We start from the raw sequence: 13,548 nt of genomic DNA on the forward strand, positions 1-13,548 counted from the left end.
TCTCTCTTTGTTTTCCCGCTCTCAGGCCGCAGTCCAGACTCCGTGGTGCTTTGTAATTAAACCCAAATTTTGGAGGTTCTATGGAGTTCTCGTTGCCCACCAGGTCACACTGAATCTGGTTTCTATCAGGGAATATTTCAGTGCAGTTACCCCTGAGGAAGCCTGGGAACAGACAGGCCATTCATATCCAACAGATGACCGAGCCTTAAAAAAACCCTTTTTGTCTGTTAAGCTTATGGCTAAGATATTATGAAAATGGCTTAATAATGTGCCCTAACACTTATACCACACTATTTTCTTACTTTAATTTTCCAGGCAATTAAAAATAATTGAAACTTACTGCCAAAGGCCCTGAAGATATACTTTTTCTTTCACATAAGCTTATTTTCATACTTGTGAGGTCACCAGATATTTATTTGACCGTCTTTATAGGGGTCAGGCACGTTCCACACAGAGAATGGGGGTGTGGAAGAGAACTCGTATTGTAACCAGAAAGTGAGAAGTAAGAGGAAAAAATCAGTGGATGTTGTGTCCGGTGGGTATTAATATTTATTGTTTGGGCACGACAAACATAACTCATCATACATACACCAACCGGCCTAAATTCTGCAGTTCACCAAAGTACTAAAAGTTAATTTCTGTGTAAGCCTATTAATTCTGACCAGGTGCAAACAGCGGTTTGAACGCTGTGTCAGCTCTGGAGGCCGAATTGGGGCAGCAGATCCCTGGGGGATCCCCTGCGCCCCTTGGGTGCTGCTCAGGGTCTGACACCCCGGGAGCCTCCGCGGCAACGACAAGAAATGCAACGGGGAGAGAGATCGGGAGCTGAATTGGCGGGTAGAGACTGTATATAGTGAAACCCTCTCTAATCTCTCCTATTAATAGAGTTGTAGCAGACACGGCCCATGTGGCTGCGCGGTCACGCTGCTCTGGGATATTGCTCAGCCGGTTCTCCCCTGAAGGCTTAAAATCCATCATGTTACACAAGAGCAGAAAGTGTCCCAGATTTCCCCCTCCTGTCCAGCCCATTCCCCGGCCATTTTTCCCTTCAAATTATCTTTTGCTGCCTCCTTTGACGTTCTGCAAAATAGGGATTTTGAAATATGTTGTGTATCTCTCTATATGTACTCACATACATTCTCTGGGCATTTCCTCTTAGATCTCTTACCTGTGGTCAAAAGGTGAGTTTATGTTAGAAAAAAAAGGGCGGTCTTTTAATCAATTTTATGTATATTGAGTTTGCTAAAGGCAGCTTCTTTGGTATTGCTGTTCCTCTTGATCGTCAGTGTAGGGTGGTATTTTGCTCAGTAATTTTAATTTGTAACTGTTGCAAATGTTCCTCTTTCCTCAGTGTTACCAGCCCTTGGGAAGGACAGAAGCCCTTTTCTAAGTGTGTGACTCCTGCCCGGTGAATGTTGTAGCTAAAATTAGTTCTATTTAGACAAGTCACTGGCTGGAACACACGAGCGGCTTCCAGAGCAAACCCTTGGTGGCCACACACTGACCGGCGCGCGGGGAGGAGCGAACCCGGGGCCTTCCTCCCTCCTCCTCCTCCTCCCTAACTCCGCTCGGGTGGAAAGAGCATGTGCTGCTCATTTCTAAAGGCAGCAAAAGCAGCTTTGGAAGTCTAAGACTGTAATAGGTTGTCTGCCTTTATCCGTGGAGCTCCGGGGAGGTTTCAGAAGTAATAACTGTTACTTAAAGTAGATGAGCTTCTTGTGGCTTTCTTAGAATTGTGGAGCCCGTTAGTTGTCGGGTGCTTAAGGAAGCATCTGCCTGTCTGCAGCTTTCAAAACATTCTGTGAGCAAAGAATTGAGTTTTTTCCTGTCTTCTATATACGGATGGTGAGAAGTTACTCCTCAAAAATTGTGTTCGTACAGAATTGGCCTTGACTGACAAGACATGAAGGAGGATCAAGTTGCTTTTAATGATATTAAACTTGCTCAGTATCTTACTGAAAGCTATTGGCACCTAAAATATCCTTAACTGTGTGGTGGCCACTATTCTCCTTCAGACAAAAGACACCAAACTCGAGCAGGACGGGACTGTAACCGTGGTGGTAAATTAACGTGTCGCCCTCAGAGTCATGAAACCTGTGAGCACAGCTCGTGCTTGCAAAAGATGCCAAAGCAAGAGGTGAAAGTCATTTGAAGCCAAGGGGAAGAGGTTCTGAAGAGCAAACGGGTCTGTGTTAACAAGTGCCTGTCCTTGTAATTAAGACAAAAAGTGGGGATGCTGGCGGCTGTGGTTGCATCGCGGTGTGGAATGTGGAATGTGGCATGCGGGGCGGTGCCGTCCCTGGGCAGCTCTGCGGGCACAAGGGGAGCTGGGGGGATCCCGAATCGGGGCGCCCAGCGCTCGGCCGGGCCGGGTCCGCGGGGCTGGGACGGGAGCGCCGGGTGAGCCCATGGGGGCAAAGCTCCCGCTCCCTCCCAGCTCATCAGCTGGGTGCTGAAGCTCATCCGGCATTAGTTGGTATTTGGGAAGAGCTCCGTGCCTGGTAGAGAGCTGATATTTGTGGAAATCACAAGGGGAGTACTTGTTCTTTTATGTAACATTTGAAATTAAAATGAGATTCTTGGCCGGCAGAGTGGACGTGTCTCCACGATGCAGGAACTGGGGCCTTGGAGAGAGCTGGAGCTTAAGTGCAGTTACAGCAGGAGAGCCTGGGTTCATTTCAAAGAAACCGTGAGGAGGTTTTGTTCACAGACAGCTTTAGAATTCCCAGAACCGTGACCCCACAAACAATTCAGCAGGGACTGGGCGCAGCAGATCTGTTCGGAGAGGAAATTTGGATTTTCCTTGATGAATCTGGTGGCACAACTTCCGTCAGCTCCAGTTACAACCTGGTCTGTACTGGTCTCGGTCGCTGGCTCAGCCCCACCAGCGGGAAGTGTGAGCTGAACTTCTTGGGTTTGTTTTGTTTTAAACCACAGGGCAGGGAATTCTTTTCAAGCTGTAACTTTTAGTTTCCACTGGAAGGACAAAACAGACTTGTAGCCAATGGAAAAGAGGCTTCCAGTTGCAGCAGCCAAGAGCCAGCACACGAGCACCTCGCCGAACGGATCAGCAGCTCTCTTTGCAGATGTTTCTTCAGAAGAAAAATAAGAAATCTGAGGGTGCCGTAGTTGAGGGATTTGGCGCTGACGTTGAGATAGCGACAGCCGCATCTGCACGTGGCTTTTACTCTGTTTCTGCCTCTGTGTGGCTTATTTCAGTTTTCAGATTTACAAGCAGAGCAACGAAATAAAAGAGTGAGGGTCGAGGTCGGGGATTCGACACCTGGTTGAGCTGGCGGAGCAGTTTCCTCACTGCAAGGAAAAGGCAAGTTGCAGGAAGGTGTCCGGTGGCCCAGAGGAATCCCAGGTTTACCGACCTTGGTGAAATAGAAGAGTGATGAGATTTATTTGCGTTTCCTCCCCCCATTTCAAAATGGGGTTTCTGGGTTCGGGGTTGCCGGAGGTCGTTGCTGGTCGTGTTGCCAGAGGTGTGTTACTGTTCTCTCCTTGGCCTGCTCTTTGTGCTAAAACAACAAAAGGAAAGAAATGTTGAGACAGCAGAGAAGACGTTTTGTTTTATGCCAACCAAGAAGCCTTCACTTACACTATGTAGAGTATTCTAGAAAACTATTTAAACTTGCCTTTACAAATAAATTAATCAAAGGGCACTCTGTAGGGAATTTGCTTTAACCTGAGATAGCGTCTGAAATAGTGTAGTCCCTTTTCGCTTCTTCTGTTGCACGTTTTGGGATATGATTCCATAGACATTAGAGGTGTTTGCAGAGGTGTGAGAAAAATGGAGTCCCTGATTCTTTAAGACGAACTCCCTACAGTACTATATGATTGAGACATCACCTCTTTAGGTATCGTTCTTGGAGAACAGCTGGGAGTTTGCGTGGCTGCGTGATGCAGAATCGGGCCCTGGCACGGCCCGCGGGTCCCTCTGGGGAACGGGCTCGTCCCTGCGCTCCGGCCCTGGGCAGAGCGGGTGGTTCCGGGGGGTCTCGCGGCTCCGCGGTGGCTCTCGGCTGCGGGTCGGCCCTGGGCAGAGCGGGCGGTTCCGAGGGGTCTCGCGGCTCCGCGGTGGCTCTCGGCTGCGGGTCGGCCCTGGGCAGAGCGGGCGGTTCCGAGGGGTCTCGCGGCTCCGCGGTGGCTCTCGGCTGCGGGTCGCGCGGTCGGGCCGGGGGACACGCTGGCGGCAGCGCGAGCGCTGCCAGGGCAGGAATAGCAGGCGAACGCTTCCCGTAACCACACGTCCCGAAATGACAGGGTGGAACGAGCGCCTGCGCTTCGCCAGAGCGCCGAGAAATGGGGAGATGGAACGGATGGACTCCCGCCCAATGAAACCTAAATTGTAACAGAAAAATAAAACAAATGCTGCATGCGCTCCCTGGAACTGACACTGCAATGTGGTAGGTTTTTCTCTTTTTTAATATATACAGTAGACGAGCAGTTAATCTTCTTACAGCTCTGTAGAACAGCATTATTTTTAGCTTTTTGTATTATCGAGACAACCCTTCGTAGCTTTCAATCTGTAGCTGAAGATCTTTGGTTTTTTAATCCATGTGAAAGTGCAGCCTCACAAAGACCTCTAATACCTTGTTAATCATTTCTGGACCACGTCACAAAGAGGCTTTAGGGAGCAAGTGTTGTACCCATCAGTTCATGTGCTTGTGGAGACCTGAAGGGTGCAGATAAAGGGCCTGTTTCCCACATTGAAGATGCCTCTCGTTTTGTATTTTTTAATTTGATTTTAACTAGAAATCTGAAGGAAATCTGGAGCCAGCCGGAGGAGCACAGAGCTCACTGTTCTCCTGCGGTTCTCCTGGTCAGACTCAGACCTGCAGCTCATAAAGGCACCGTGCGGGGAATCCCAAGGTCAGGAGTTGTGGTCTCGGTAACCTCCAGGAGCAGCTTCGAATATTTGTCACTGGGAAAGGTACATTTCTTCTGAAATGCCATTTTACAGGGTTGTGTAACACAGCGCCGTCCTTGTACCCACAGGAGCCTGAATGAGATTTAGGGCTCTGCACTAAATAACACTTGGGTCCTACTAGAGGAAGAGTTACCACACGGAGCCAGGACTTTGTTGTGCTGAAAATACAACTGTGCATCCTTTTCTTCCGAGCAAAAGTAGAAGATAAACCTCATAGCACCCTTCAAAAATGGGCAACTAATATTACCCATTTTAAATCCCCAGGTCAACCGTGGTCACACAAGTGAACAATAAAGCCATTTGGAATAGAACCTGAAAGTTCTGTCCGTTGCTTGCCATGGGGAGGGTAGTGGAAATGATTTGAAAAACATATTAAGTACCAAGCAGATCGTTTTTAATGGCAGCAGGAGGACGCTGGAGCAGCTGGGGCGCGAGCGGCGGGTCGCGGCGCTGGGCCGGCAGCGCTCGCGGTGAGACCTGCCACCAGCTCTTTGGTGTGTTTGTACCGTCGGCTGTCTGACACTTCTGAACCCGAGCAGTCTCCCTCTCCCTGGGGTTTCTCCGTGCTCGTATCAGACCGGCGTCTGGGCTTGTGGTTTGTGCCCCTAATGAGAAAGCTGCTTAATTTTCACACCCCGCCGAGCCGAGCGGGGGCAGGAAGCTCCACCCGTTCTCATGGTGTAACTGAACTCTGCTCCGGCAGCAGCCAGAGCTTGAACAAAAAGATCGCACGCTATCTATAGATTTACAGCCCTTTTCTACATTTTGCCTGCTCCGGTTCTACGTGCTTTTCTAGCTGCGCAGTTTTCAATGGAGATGGTTCTGATTTACGGAAGAGTGAGGAATGCAAAATAGAGTTCTTCAGCCTCCCAGTATTTTCCCAAGGAATTTTTTAAGCGACTGAAATAGAGTTTTCATTGTGTTGGGATAGCTTGATAGCTTTGGGGGTCATTTAAACTTTAATTTGTAACGCTGGAAGTGCGCACGTTTGGCAACACGCACCTTCCGTGCGTTTGGACTGTCAGCGGAGCTGCGGTTCCATTGACTTTCCCGTCCTGCAGGATTTGGTTTAGTTCAGGAGAGGTATTTTGGTAGAACTTGAGGCACCAGGAGCCGTATCCGTGAGCCCTCCCGAATCACATCATGTAAGGGTTTTCTGTTCTGTGCTGCCACGGACGTTTCGATCTGTGCGGGGCGGGCGCTGGGAACGCTTCGCTTTGGGGGAGCACGGGGTCACAAATTCTTTCTCCTGATCTCATGGTTAATTACCGCAGTGCTTAATTGAAGGAGAAAATCTGATCAGACATGTCAAACGTGGCGCTGGTTGGCCGGAGGCCAGGCCGGGCCGCCTGCTTTCTGTTTGCTGTAAAATGGCTGACGTCGAGGTTCACGTGCCCAAATTTCCCTTTGGAATGTGCTTTTTAAAATCGTTTTTTAGCTACTTGTAAATCGTTCTGTTTTGCCTCAAAAACCAATTGCTTCAGAAAACAAGAGTTCAAAAGCTGAAGTGAATGTTTCACGAAGCATCTCTGGGCCCACTTGGTGTCCCGAAGCATCTTACGAGAAGGTGCACGTAACAAATCACGGTGCCCAGCGCAAACAAAGCCCCTTGGACCACAGGTTATCAAGCTGCCTGCAGTGGAAGAAAAACTGCAAAGGAAATAAGGAAATGTTTATTTCAGTTTTCTAGGGTTTTGATTCAAGTTGTTCATAAGTCACTTGTGAAGGTGGCAAAAAAAGTTACATCGGATTTTCTTTTGCAACTTTGTCTGTTTCATTACTTGGCAAAGAGAGAAAATGAAACACGATCATGTGTATTTGAGGCAGTTCGGTGGTTCGCCGGCTGGGCTGGAGTGTCGGAGCGGGGCAGATTGTTGCCTGGAATCTGTCTGGAGTGGGATGGAACGCGTGAGTCACGCAAACAGGAGATTTTGTGTTCAGCATCTTGTCTTGTTCCGCATCTCAGCGTCCTCCTGTAGTCACAACCGAATCCACTTCTGCCTGTTGTGGCGTCGGAACAGCCCCCACCCGCTTTGCACCTTTGTGGGGCATTTTTGAGGCGTTTGTGGCGCAGCCATGGTGTTTCTGCAGAGCGGCCCAAGGTGTGTCCGGCGGGACGTCTGGGAGCAGGAATGGCAATGGGGTGACTGCAGGTTGTGGTCAGAAGGCGTCTGGGTCATGAGTCTGGGAGCTCAGCCTCCATTTCCTGACCGAGCAACACGTTGTGCCTCAGGTGTCGTGGACCGGCTGGGAAGCTGCTGGAGCTGCCGCATTTTTCCACTGTTCAAATGGAACCGAAACACGGGGCGGGTTTTTTAAAGCATGTGCTGAGAGGCGGCTCCTGCCCCAGCCAGCGGACGGTTCGTGTGAACCCGGCGGGACGGTGGACGGGCGCGAACGGGCGGAGGGGTCAGGTGCAGGATGGTGCCGGCAGCGGCCGTGGCTGAGCCCGCAGCTCCACCGCTGCAGCCGCTCTGCTTCCTCAGGAGAAGCGGAGGGCCCTGTGGCGGGAGAAAAATATAAATGCCCCGTTTAGCAGCTGCTTTTTTCTCCCCTTTTTTTACCCCATTTACATCTCTTGATGGGGAAAGCAAAAACGTGGTTTCCCCCATGCACAGGCCTTGTTTACTGCTTTTTTTCCCCCTAGCAGCAGCTTGTGTTTTCAGATCAATACTGGCTCCTGGCAACTGAAGGTTAAGCATCATTTCCCAGGTCTGCTGAAAGGTTTCGTGCTCAGCACCCTCCTGATCCGGGTGTCAGCGGTGACCGAGGGCAGAGACGGGACAGGATGAGAGCGGCAGAGGAGCCGCGATTTCCTGGGGAGCACAGACCAGCCCCCGTGCTGCCTGCTCTGCCTGCCCCGTCCCGTCCCGAGCGGTTGGGTTTCCCGCGGGACGCGGTGCCGACCCGGCGGCCCGAGCAGAACGGCCCGCGGCGCTGGGGGACGCGGTGCCGACCCGGCGGCCCAGGCAGAACGGCCCGCGGTGCTGGGGGACGCGGTGCCGACCCGGCGGCCCGAGCAGGACGGCCCGCGGCGCTGGGGGACGCGGTGCCGACCCGGCGGCCCGAGCAGAACGGCCCGCGGCGCTGGGGGACGCGCGGCCGCGCTGAGTCTTGCCACCTGTTGCCTTTTCCATTCCAACCCCTCCCTCCGCCGGCCCCCTCCCCACTCGCTCACCAGCCCCACTGGGTCGGGGTGGGAGCAGGAGCCACTTGCCAAATACCTTTCGAATGCTGTCACTAATTCTGCACAGGCAGCATCTCCGAGAGCAAAAACAAAGCTTTTCCAAGGCATTGTCCTGCGCTTTCTCCAGAAAGCGTTTAGAAAAGCCTGTTCTGGGTCGGGTTAGATGGGAGGGACCATGCCAGGGCCTGAAGCTGTGCCCGGGGAATCTGCAAACGCGTCGGGGCTGCGTTTGGCACCGCACGGGCTGATGTAGCGCTTGGGGTTACACACACACCCGCCCGTGCCGTTCCTCTCCATCCCACACACGCAGAGCTGCCCTGGGCTCACGGGGCCAGGGAATGTTTTCCCGAGGCAGGTGTGACGGTGGCAGGACCGGGAGCCGCTCGATCACAGGGACCAAAGAGTCATTTGGAGAAGCCATTCCCGGGTTCCCAGTTTAAGATGCCTTGAAGGGGCCTGATTTTCAGAACAGGAGACATTGGCAAATAAGCTCTTTTCTTTCATTGGCAAATAGACCTGGTTTTGAAGCATTTCAGGCTCTCCAAATGTTGCCCTGCCCGTGTTTTACAGGCACACCTGTATAAATACTTGTTTGCCCACAAAAATCACAGTAAGGTGTAAGGATGAAAAAAAATTAATGCAAATATGAGCGATCGCTAGATAGCGCAGCACAGTTCTGCCGTGGGAATGGAAAGGTAGAGAGCTGGGGATCTCAGAAAGAAAAGGAAGCAAAAGGAGTCGGGGCTGCGGTGCTGTGTTTGTCTTACTCTTTCTAGTCATGATGCAGCACAAGGTCCAGAACGTTCTCCGTGCGCTGTTTGCGCTGGCAGCGCTCCAGGCTGGTGTCCCCCGCGCACCAGTTAAACCAGTAGTTACCAATTTTTTTGCAAGCCACGCTGGGACTATAGGAATTTTATTCCTTCGCAGTGTTGAAGGAAAGGGGTTTCGCTTGCCAAAGGGCTTTCTTATGCTTGAGGATGATTTATGGGCCAAGCTGAGCCACTTGTGGAAAAGGCAAAGCAGCTCTTGGCAGCACCCCCAGAATCCACCGCAGCTGTGGGGCAGTGAAGTCATCGGCATAACAACCGCTGCAAACAGAATAACAAAGTCTGGTCTGTTCTCCTTTAAAATAATCTTTCCAGTTCAGCAACCACATTAAACCTTACCTTTCTGCATACAAAAATAATACAAGGCAGATAGTTCTCTGCAAGACGGTGTGAATGTCTCGCTTCTGTTGCTGCCCATCCCTCCTGCACCGTCGGCGCTTTACTGGAGTATTCCGAATGAAGGAATGAAGCGGCATTATGTCACAATTTGTGCCTTGTTTTCACTCCTTTGTTTTCCCTTAGGTTTAAAAACGCAGAAAAAATTCCAAGTGTGTGTTTCTTTTAAATACAGAATTTGCTTTGCCTTATAACCTGTTTCTAAGCTGATGGCAAAATTAGTAGTTCTGTCTTTGATTTTTCCTGCCTGTCTTTGTTTCAGGTCTCTTCAGATCCTCCTGCTTCCAAAAAGCCCAAAATAGATGACTCTGCTTCCCAGTCTCCAGCTGCTACTGAGAAGGAAAAGCAGTCCAGTTGGTTACGGTCCTTATCCAGTTCATCTAATAAGGTGATTGCTGAATGTTTCGTAATTGAAAGATCAAACTAGCATGTAGCATCCTTCTTCTGAAACCAGGAGAGAAATGAGAGGAAGAACTTGCCCAGGTTTTCCAAGTTAGCGGCATTTCTGTCCTTTTCCTGAGCTCGGTGCCTCCAGCTTCCTCGCCGTCCTCCGGCGCTCACTGACCCCAATGGTGACACTGACACAGGGAATTCCTGCCCGTGACACTGAAACAAACAGGCAGCTCTTGCCTGTGACACTGGAACAGGCAATTCCTTCCTGCCTTTGAGGCACAAGAGTCCTGAAGGACTCAGGAGCCTTTTGTGGGCTCTGCAAACCACACACAACTTACTGGCAAAGGAAACACGTGCGGTTTTACTTGGGTACGGTTCACCTCTGCTGGTGGAGGCTACTAAGGGGGTCCTGGCCGTGGAGGAGGAGTGTACAGATAGCAGAATGTGTGCTGAAAAGCATCCCGGGCTCTCCACTGTAATTCAGCGTTTGAAAGGGTTGTGTGTGCCTGTTTTTCTCCGCAGAGCATCGGCTGCGTCCACCCCCGGCAGCGCCTCTCGGCGTTCCGGCCCTGGTCCCCCGCCGTGTCGGCCAGCGACAAGGAGCTCTCGCCCCATCTCCCCGCGCTGATCCGGGACAGGTGAGGGACGGGGACGGGCCAGGACGGGGCAGCGGCTCGGGGGACTCGGCCCACGGCAATCACTTTACGTTTGTGCCCTTGCGCTGTTACTGGTGGGTCTGTCGGTCAATCAGTCCACGAGGATCGGAGTGAAAAGCGTTTGCAGCTGCAGAGTTTTAATTTGCAGAAGGGAAACAAAAAAATGAGCATTGATATTCTGTGCATTCATGAAATAGGTTTATTAGGTGGAACATTGCGTAGAGGTCTGAAATGGAGGCTGAACTTCCATCATTTTGGGGACAGTCTTCAGAAGTTCCGGGGCTTCTCAGTTTAGAGGAGGATGGAGTTGGGGATGGGGCTGTAACTGGACCGGTCCGATGAGTCAGTGCCACAGCGGGGCGGCTGGTGTCACCGCGGGAGGTGCCGGCGCGGTTACTCCTCACTGTGCCGGACTTGAGCTTTTCAGTCTGAAAAATTTTTGTGCCAGATTTCTGCCTAAGAGAAACGGTTTCTGTGGAACCTTCGACTGAGGTCACCAGGTGCTTTTAGGGAGCGTTGTGGAGAACGTATTGAGCTGCCCTTAGGAACAAGTTGCTTAGAGCTGTAGAGATTTATTTAAAGAAAGACAGAGTACAGGGCCACCCCTGCTCCCACGCAGGGGGCGCGGGCGGCCGGCGGGCGGGTGTTGTGCCCGCGGTGTCGCGGAGAACCCGCCCGGTTACGGTTTGGGAAATAAACCTTGAGCAGGTTCAGGAGAAACGGTAAGAAATGACTGAAGATACATCAGGTGGTGGATGCTCAATGGAAGTTGCAAAACCAGTCTTTTCTATGTGTTTTGCAAAATTCTGTGTATTTGGCATCACAATAGTACTGTTCTTTAAGAGGGATTTGGTGTTTTTAACTGGTTTTACGTACATCAAAAATCAAAGCCTTTTGCGCTCCCGTGGCCTTTCTGCAGGAAGGGCCGTCTCCAGGTTTACAAAACACTTGTGGATAGAAGTAAAAGTGCGGTTCAGTAAAGCAGTAACGCGTGAAGATCAGGACGAAACATCTGGGAGATCTCATCCCTTTGGTGCTCTCAGGTTATGTGGCACTTCCCATTTGATCTGTTCTGAACTGAATGGAGATTGACTGCACAAAATGAGCGCAAAACGCACAGTAAATAGATAGGCAGGTTCTTAGCTGGTGTAAATCAGTGGAACTTCGCTGTCACGTGCGGTTTGTGTCTTGGGATCGGGAAGCATTTCGAAGCCAAGAATATGACTGTTCTCTCCTTCCTTTTGCCTCCCGGTCCGAACCAGCTTCTACTCCTACAAAAGCTTTGAGAATGCGGTGGCCCCCAACGTGGCGCTGGCCCCCCCGGCGCCCCAGAAGCTGCTCAGCGCCCCCCCGGCGCCGCGGGGCAGCGAGCCCGGCGCTCCGGCACCGCCGCGCCGCAGGAAAGCGCCCGCCGAGCCCGCGGCCGGGCCCGATCCCGCGCCCGCACCCGCCGCCGCCGCCGCGCCCGAGGAGGACAAGGAGTCAGAGGCAGAAATCGAAGTGGAAACCAGGGAAGAATGTAAGTGACAGTTTTATCTGCCTTTGTCGTGCTTTATTTGTGCTGGGTGTTCCTGTTATGCACGGGAGTCGGCTGTTCAACTTCGGTTGTGATTAAATACAATCAATATAATACTGCACCTCTTGTGATTAAATGTAATAAATATAATACTGCATCCACAGAGTTGAATGTTAAAGCAGAGATCAAGGGCCTGTGTGTGCTGAAAGCAGCATTCCCATATTGGTGCTCTCAGCAAAAGGCGAGGGGAGACAGCGGTGGCACCTCATGAATGTCACTTAGATCGTTCTGCTGCTGCCCTCGGTGCCTTCAGACTTTACTCAGTGCGGGCAGTTTGTGCAAAAAGAAAACATGTTGCCCCCTGAAAATGGCAGGATCATGTGGGTTTTCCTGAAGGAATCTGTTTCTTCACACCCGTGAAGAAAACACCGTTTGTGACATAAGTCACAATTCAAGAGAACTGGAACTTGGTGCCGTAAGTCAGTCAGGATTGCGTTTTCATCACATTTCAAATATCAGAGTATAAAATGGACCATTTCTTTCTTCCGTTTTTTTATTGACCATCATCTCCTCTGTACAAAAGGCCCTGAGCACGCGTTGAGTCACGTTCGCTGTAGCCGTTTTGTGGTTAATTCTCGCCGTCGCTGTTTTGCAGTCACCTCCTCCTTGTCCTCGCTCTCCTCCCCGTCCTTCACGTCGTCCAGCTCGGCCAAGGACATGAGCTCCCCGGGGATGCAGCCGCCGGCGCCGCTGGGCAGCGGCCTGGAGCCCGCGGCGCCCCCCGAGCCGCACGGCAGCGGCCTGGAGGCCGAGCTGGAGCACCTGCGGCAGGCGCTGGACGGCGGCCTGGACACCAAGGAAGCCAAAGAGAAATTCCTCCACGAGGTGGTGAAGATGAGGGTGAAGCAGGAGGAGAAGCTGAACGCCGCCTTGCAAGCCAAGCGCAGCCTGCACCAGGTAATCCCGCAACGCGGCTTTTCGGGCCGCGGCTACGGACGCTCTGCCAGGTGGAACCCAGGAGGTGGGCTCGTGTAGAAGAGAATTGCCCCATTTTTCCCAAATAGCAACAGCCTTTGCTGCTGCACTGTTTGGAAATTCAGCTGGGAAACCAAAGTATATACAGGAACCATTCCTACATTTTTAAGCTTGCCACCTGTTTTTGCCTTAGGGTGTAAATCCATGGTTACCAAAATCAACATCTTTTCATTACTGAAAAAATCTTCTAGTCCAGCAGAGTTTATTGTGTTTTCATTTCCCTGCACTAGAAACATTTCTGTCCTCACGGAGGCTTTATCTGTATTTTTATAAGATTTGTAAGGATCCTGCCCTTGCCCGGCTGGGAGGAGTTTCACAGACCAGCTCTGCGCAGAGCTGAACGCGGCTCTGGGCTGAGCTTCCCGTGATCCAGCGGGTGGTTTGCGCTTCGGTCAGTGAACAAGCGCCTTAGTTCTGGAAATCCTTGATAGGTCGGTCGTGTCAGAGACGGGCGCTCAGCGCCGCTCTGGGCGCCAGCTCATCCCCCGGCCGGACACGGCGGCGCGGGAGCCTCTTGGAATGTGAGCTGGGCCAAATGTAAATATTTACAAGTACTACATACTTAAAGCTAATTTTTAAATATCTAAACTAAAGAACACAGC

At 51.5% G+C, this 13,548-nt stretch overlaps 1 protein-coding gene across 4 annotated transcripts in view; it reads left to right on the plus strand.

Moving 5' to 3' along the window:
- The window catches only part of SKI (SKI proto-oncogene), an 83,388-nt gene that overhangs the window by 64,288 nt on the left and 5,552 nt on the right, over positions 1-13,548 (plus strand). For all 4 annotated transcript variants that reach the window (XR_014185768.1, XR_014185769.1, XM_082069683.1 and 1 more), the window contains 4 exons: positions 9,609-9,734; positions 10,262-10,377; positions 11,658-11,914; positions 12,567-12,868. Coding sequence is in view for 2 of the 4 variants with exons in the window: in XM_082069683.1 (XP_081925809.1) it covers positions 9,609-9,734; positions 10,262-10,377; positions 11,658-11,914; positions 12,567-12,868 (801 nt within the window). In the remaining 2 variants the exon portion in view is untranslated. The remainder of the gene's footprint in view (positions 1-9,608; positions 9,735-10,261; positions 10,378-11,657; positions 11,915-12,566; positions 12,869-13,548) is intronic.

Source organism: Streptopelia decaocto (genome assembly GCF_964273445.1).
Source record: "Streptopelia decaocto genome assembly, chromosome: 20".
NCBI lineage: Eukaryota > Metazoa > Chordata > Aves > Columbiformes > Columbidae > Streptopelia > Streptopelia decaocto.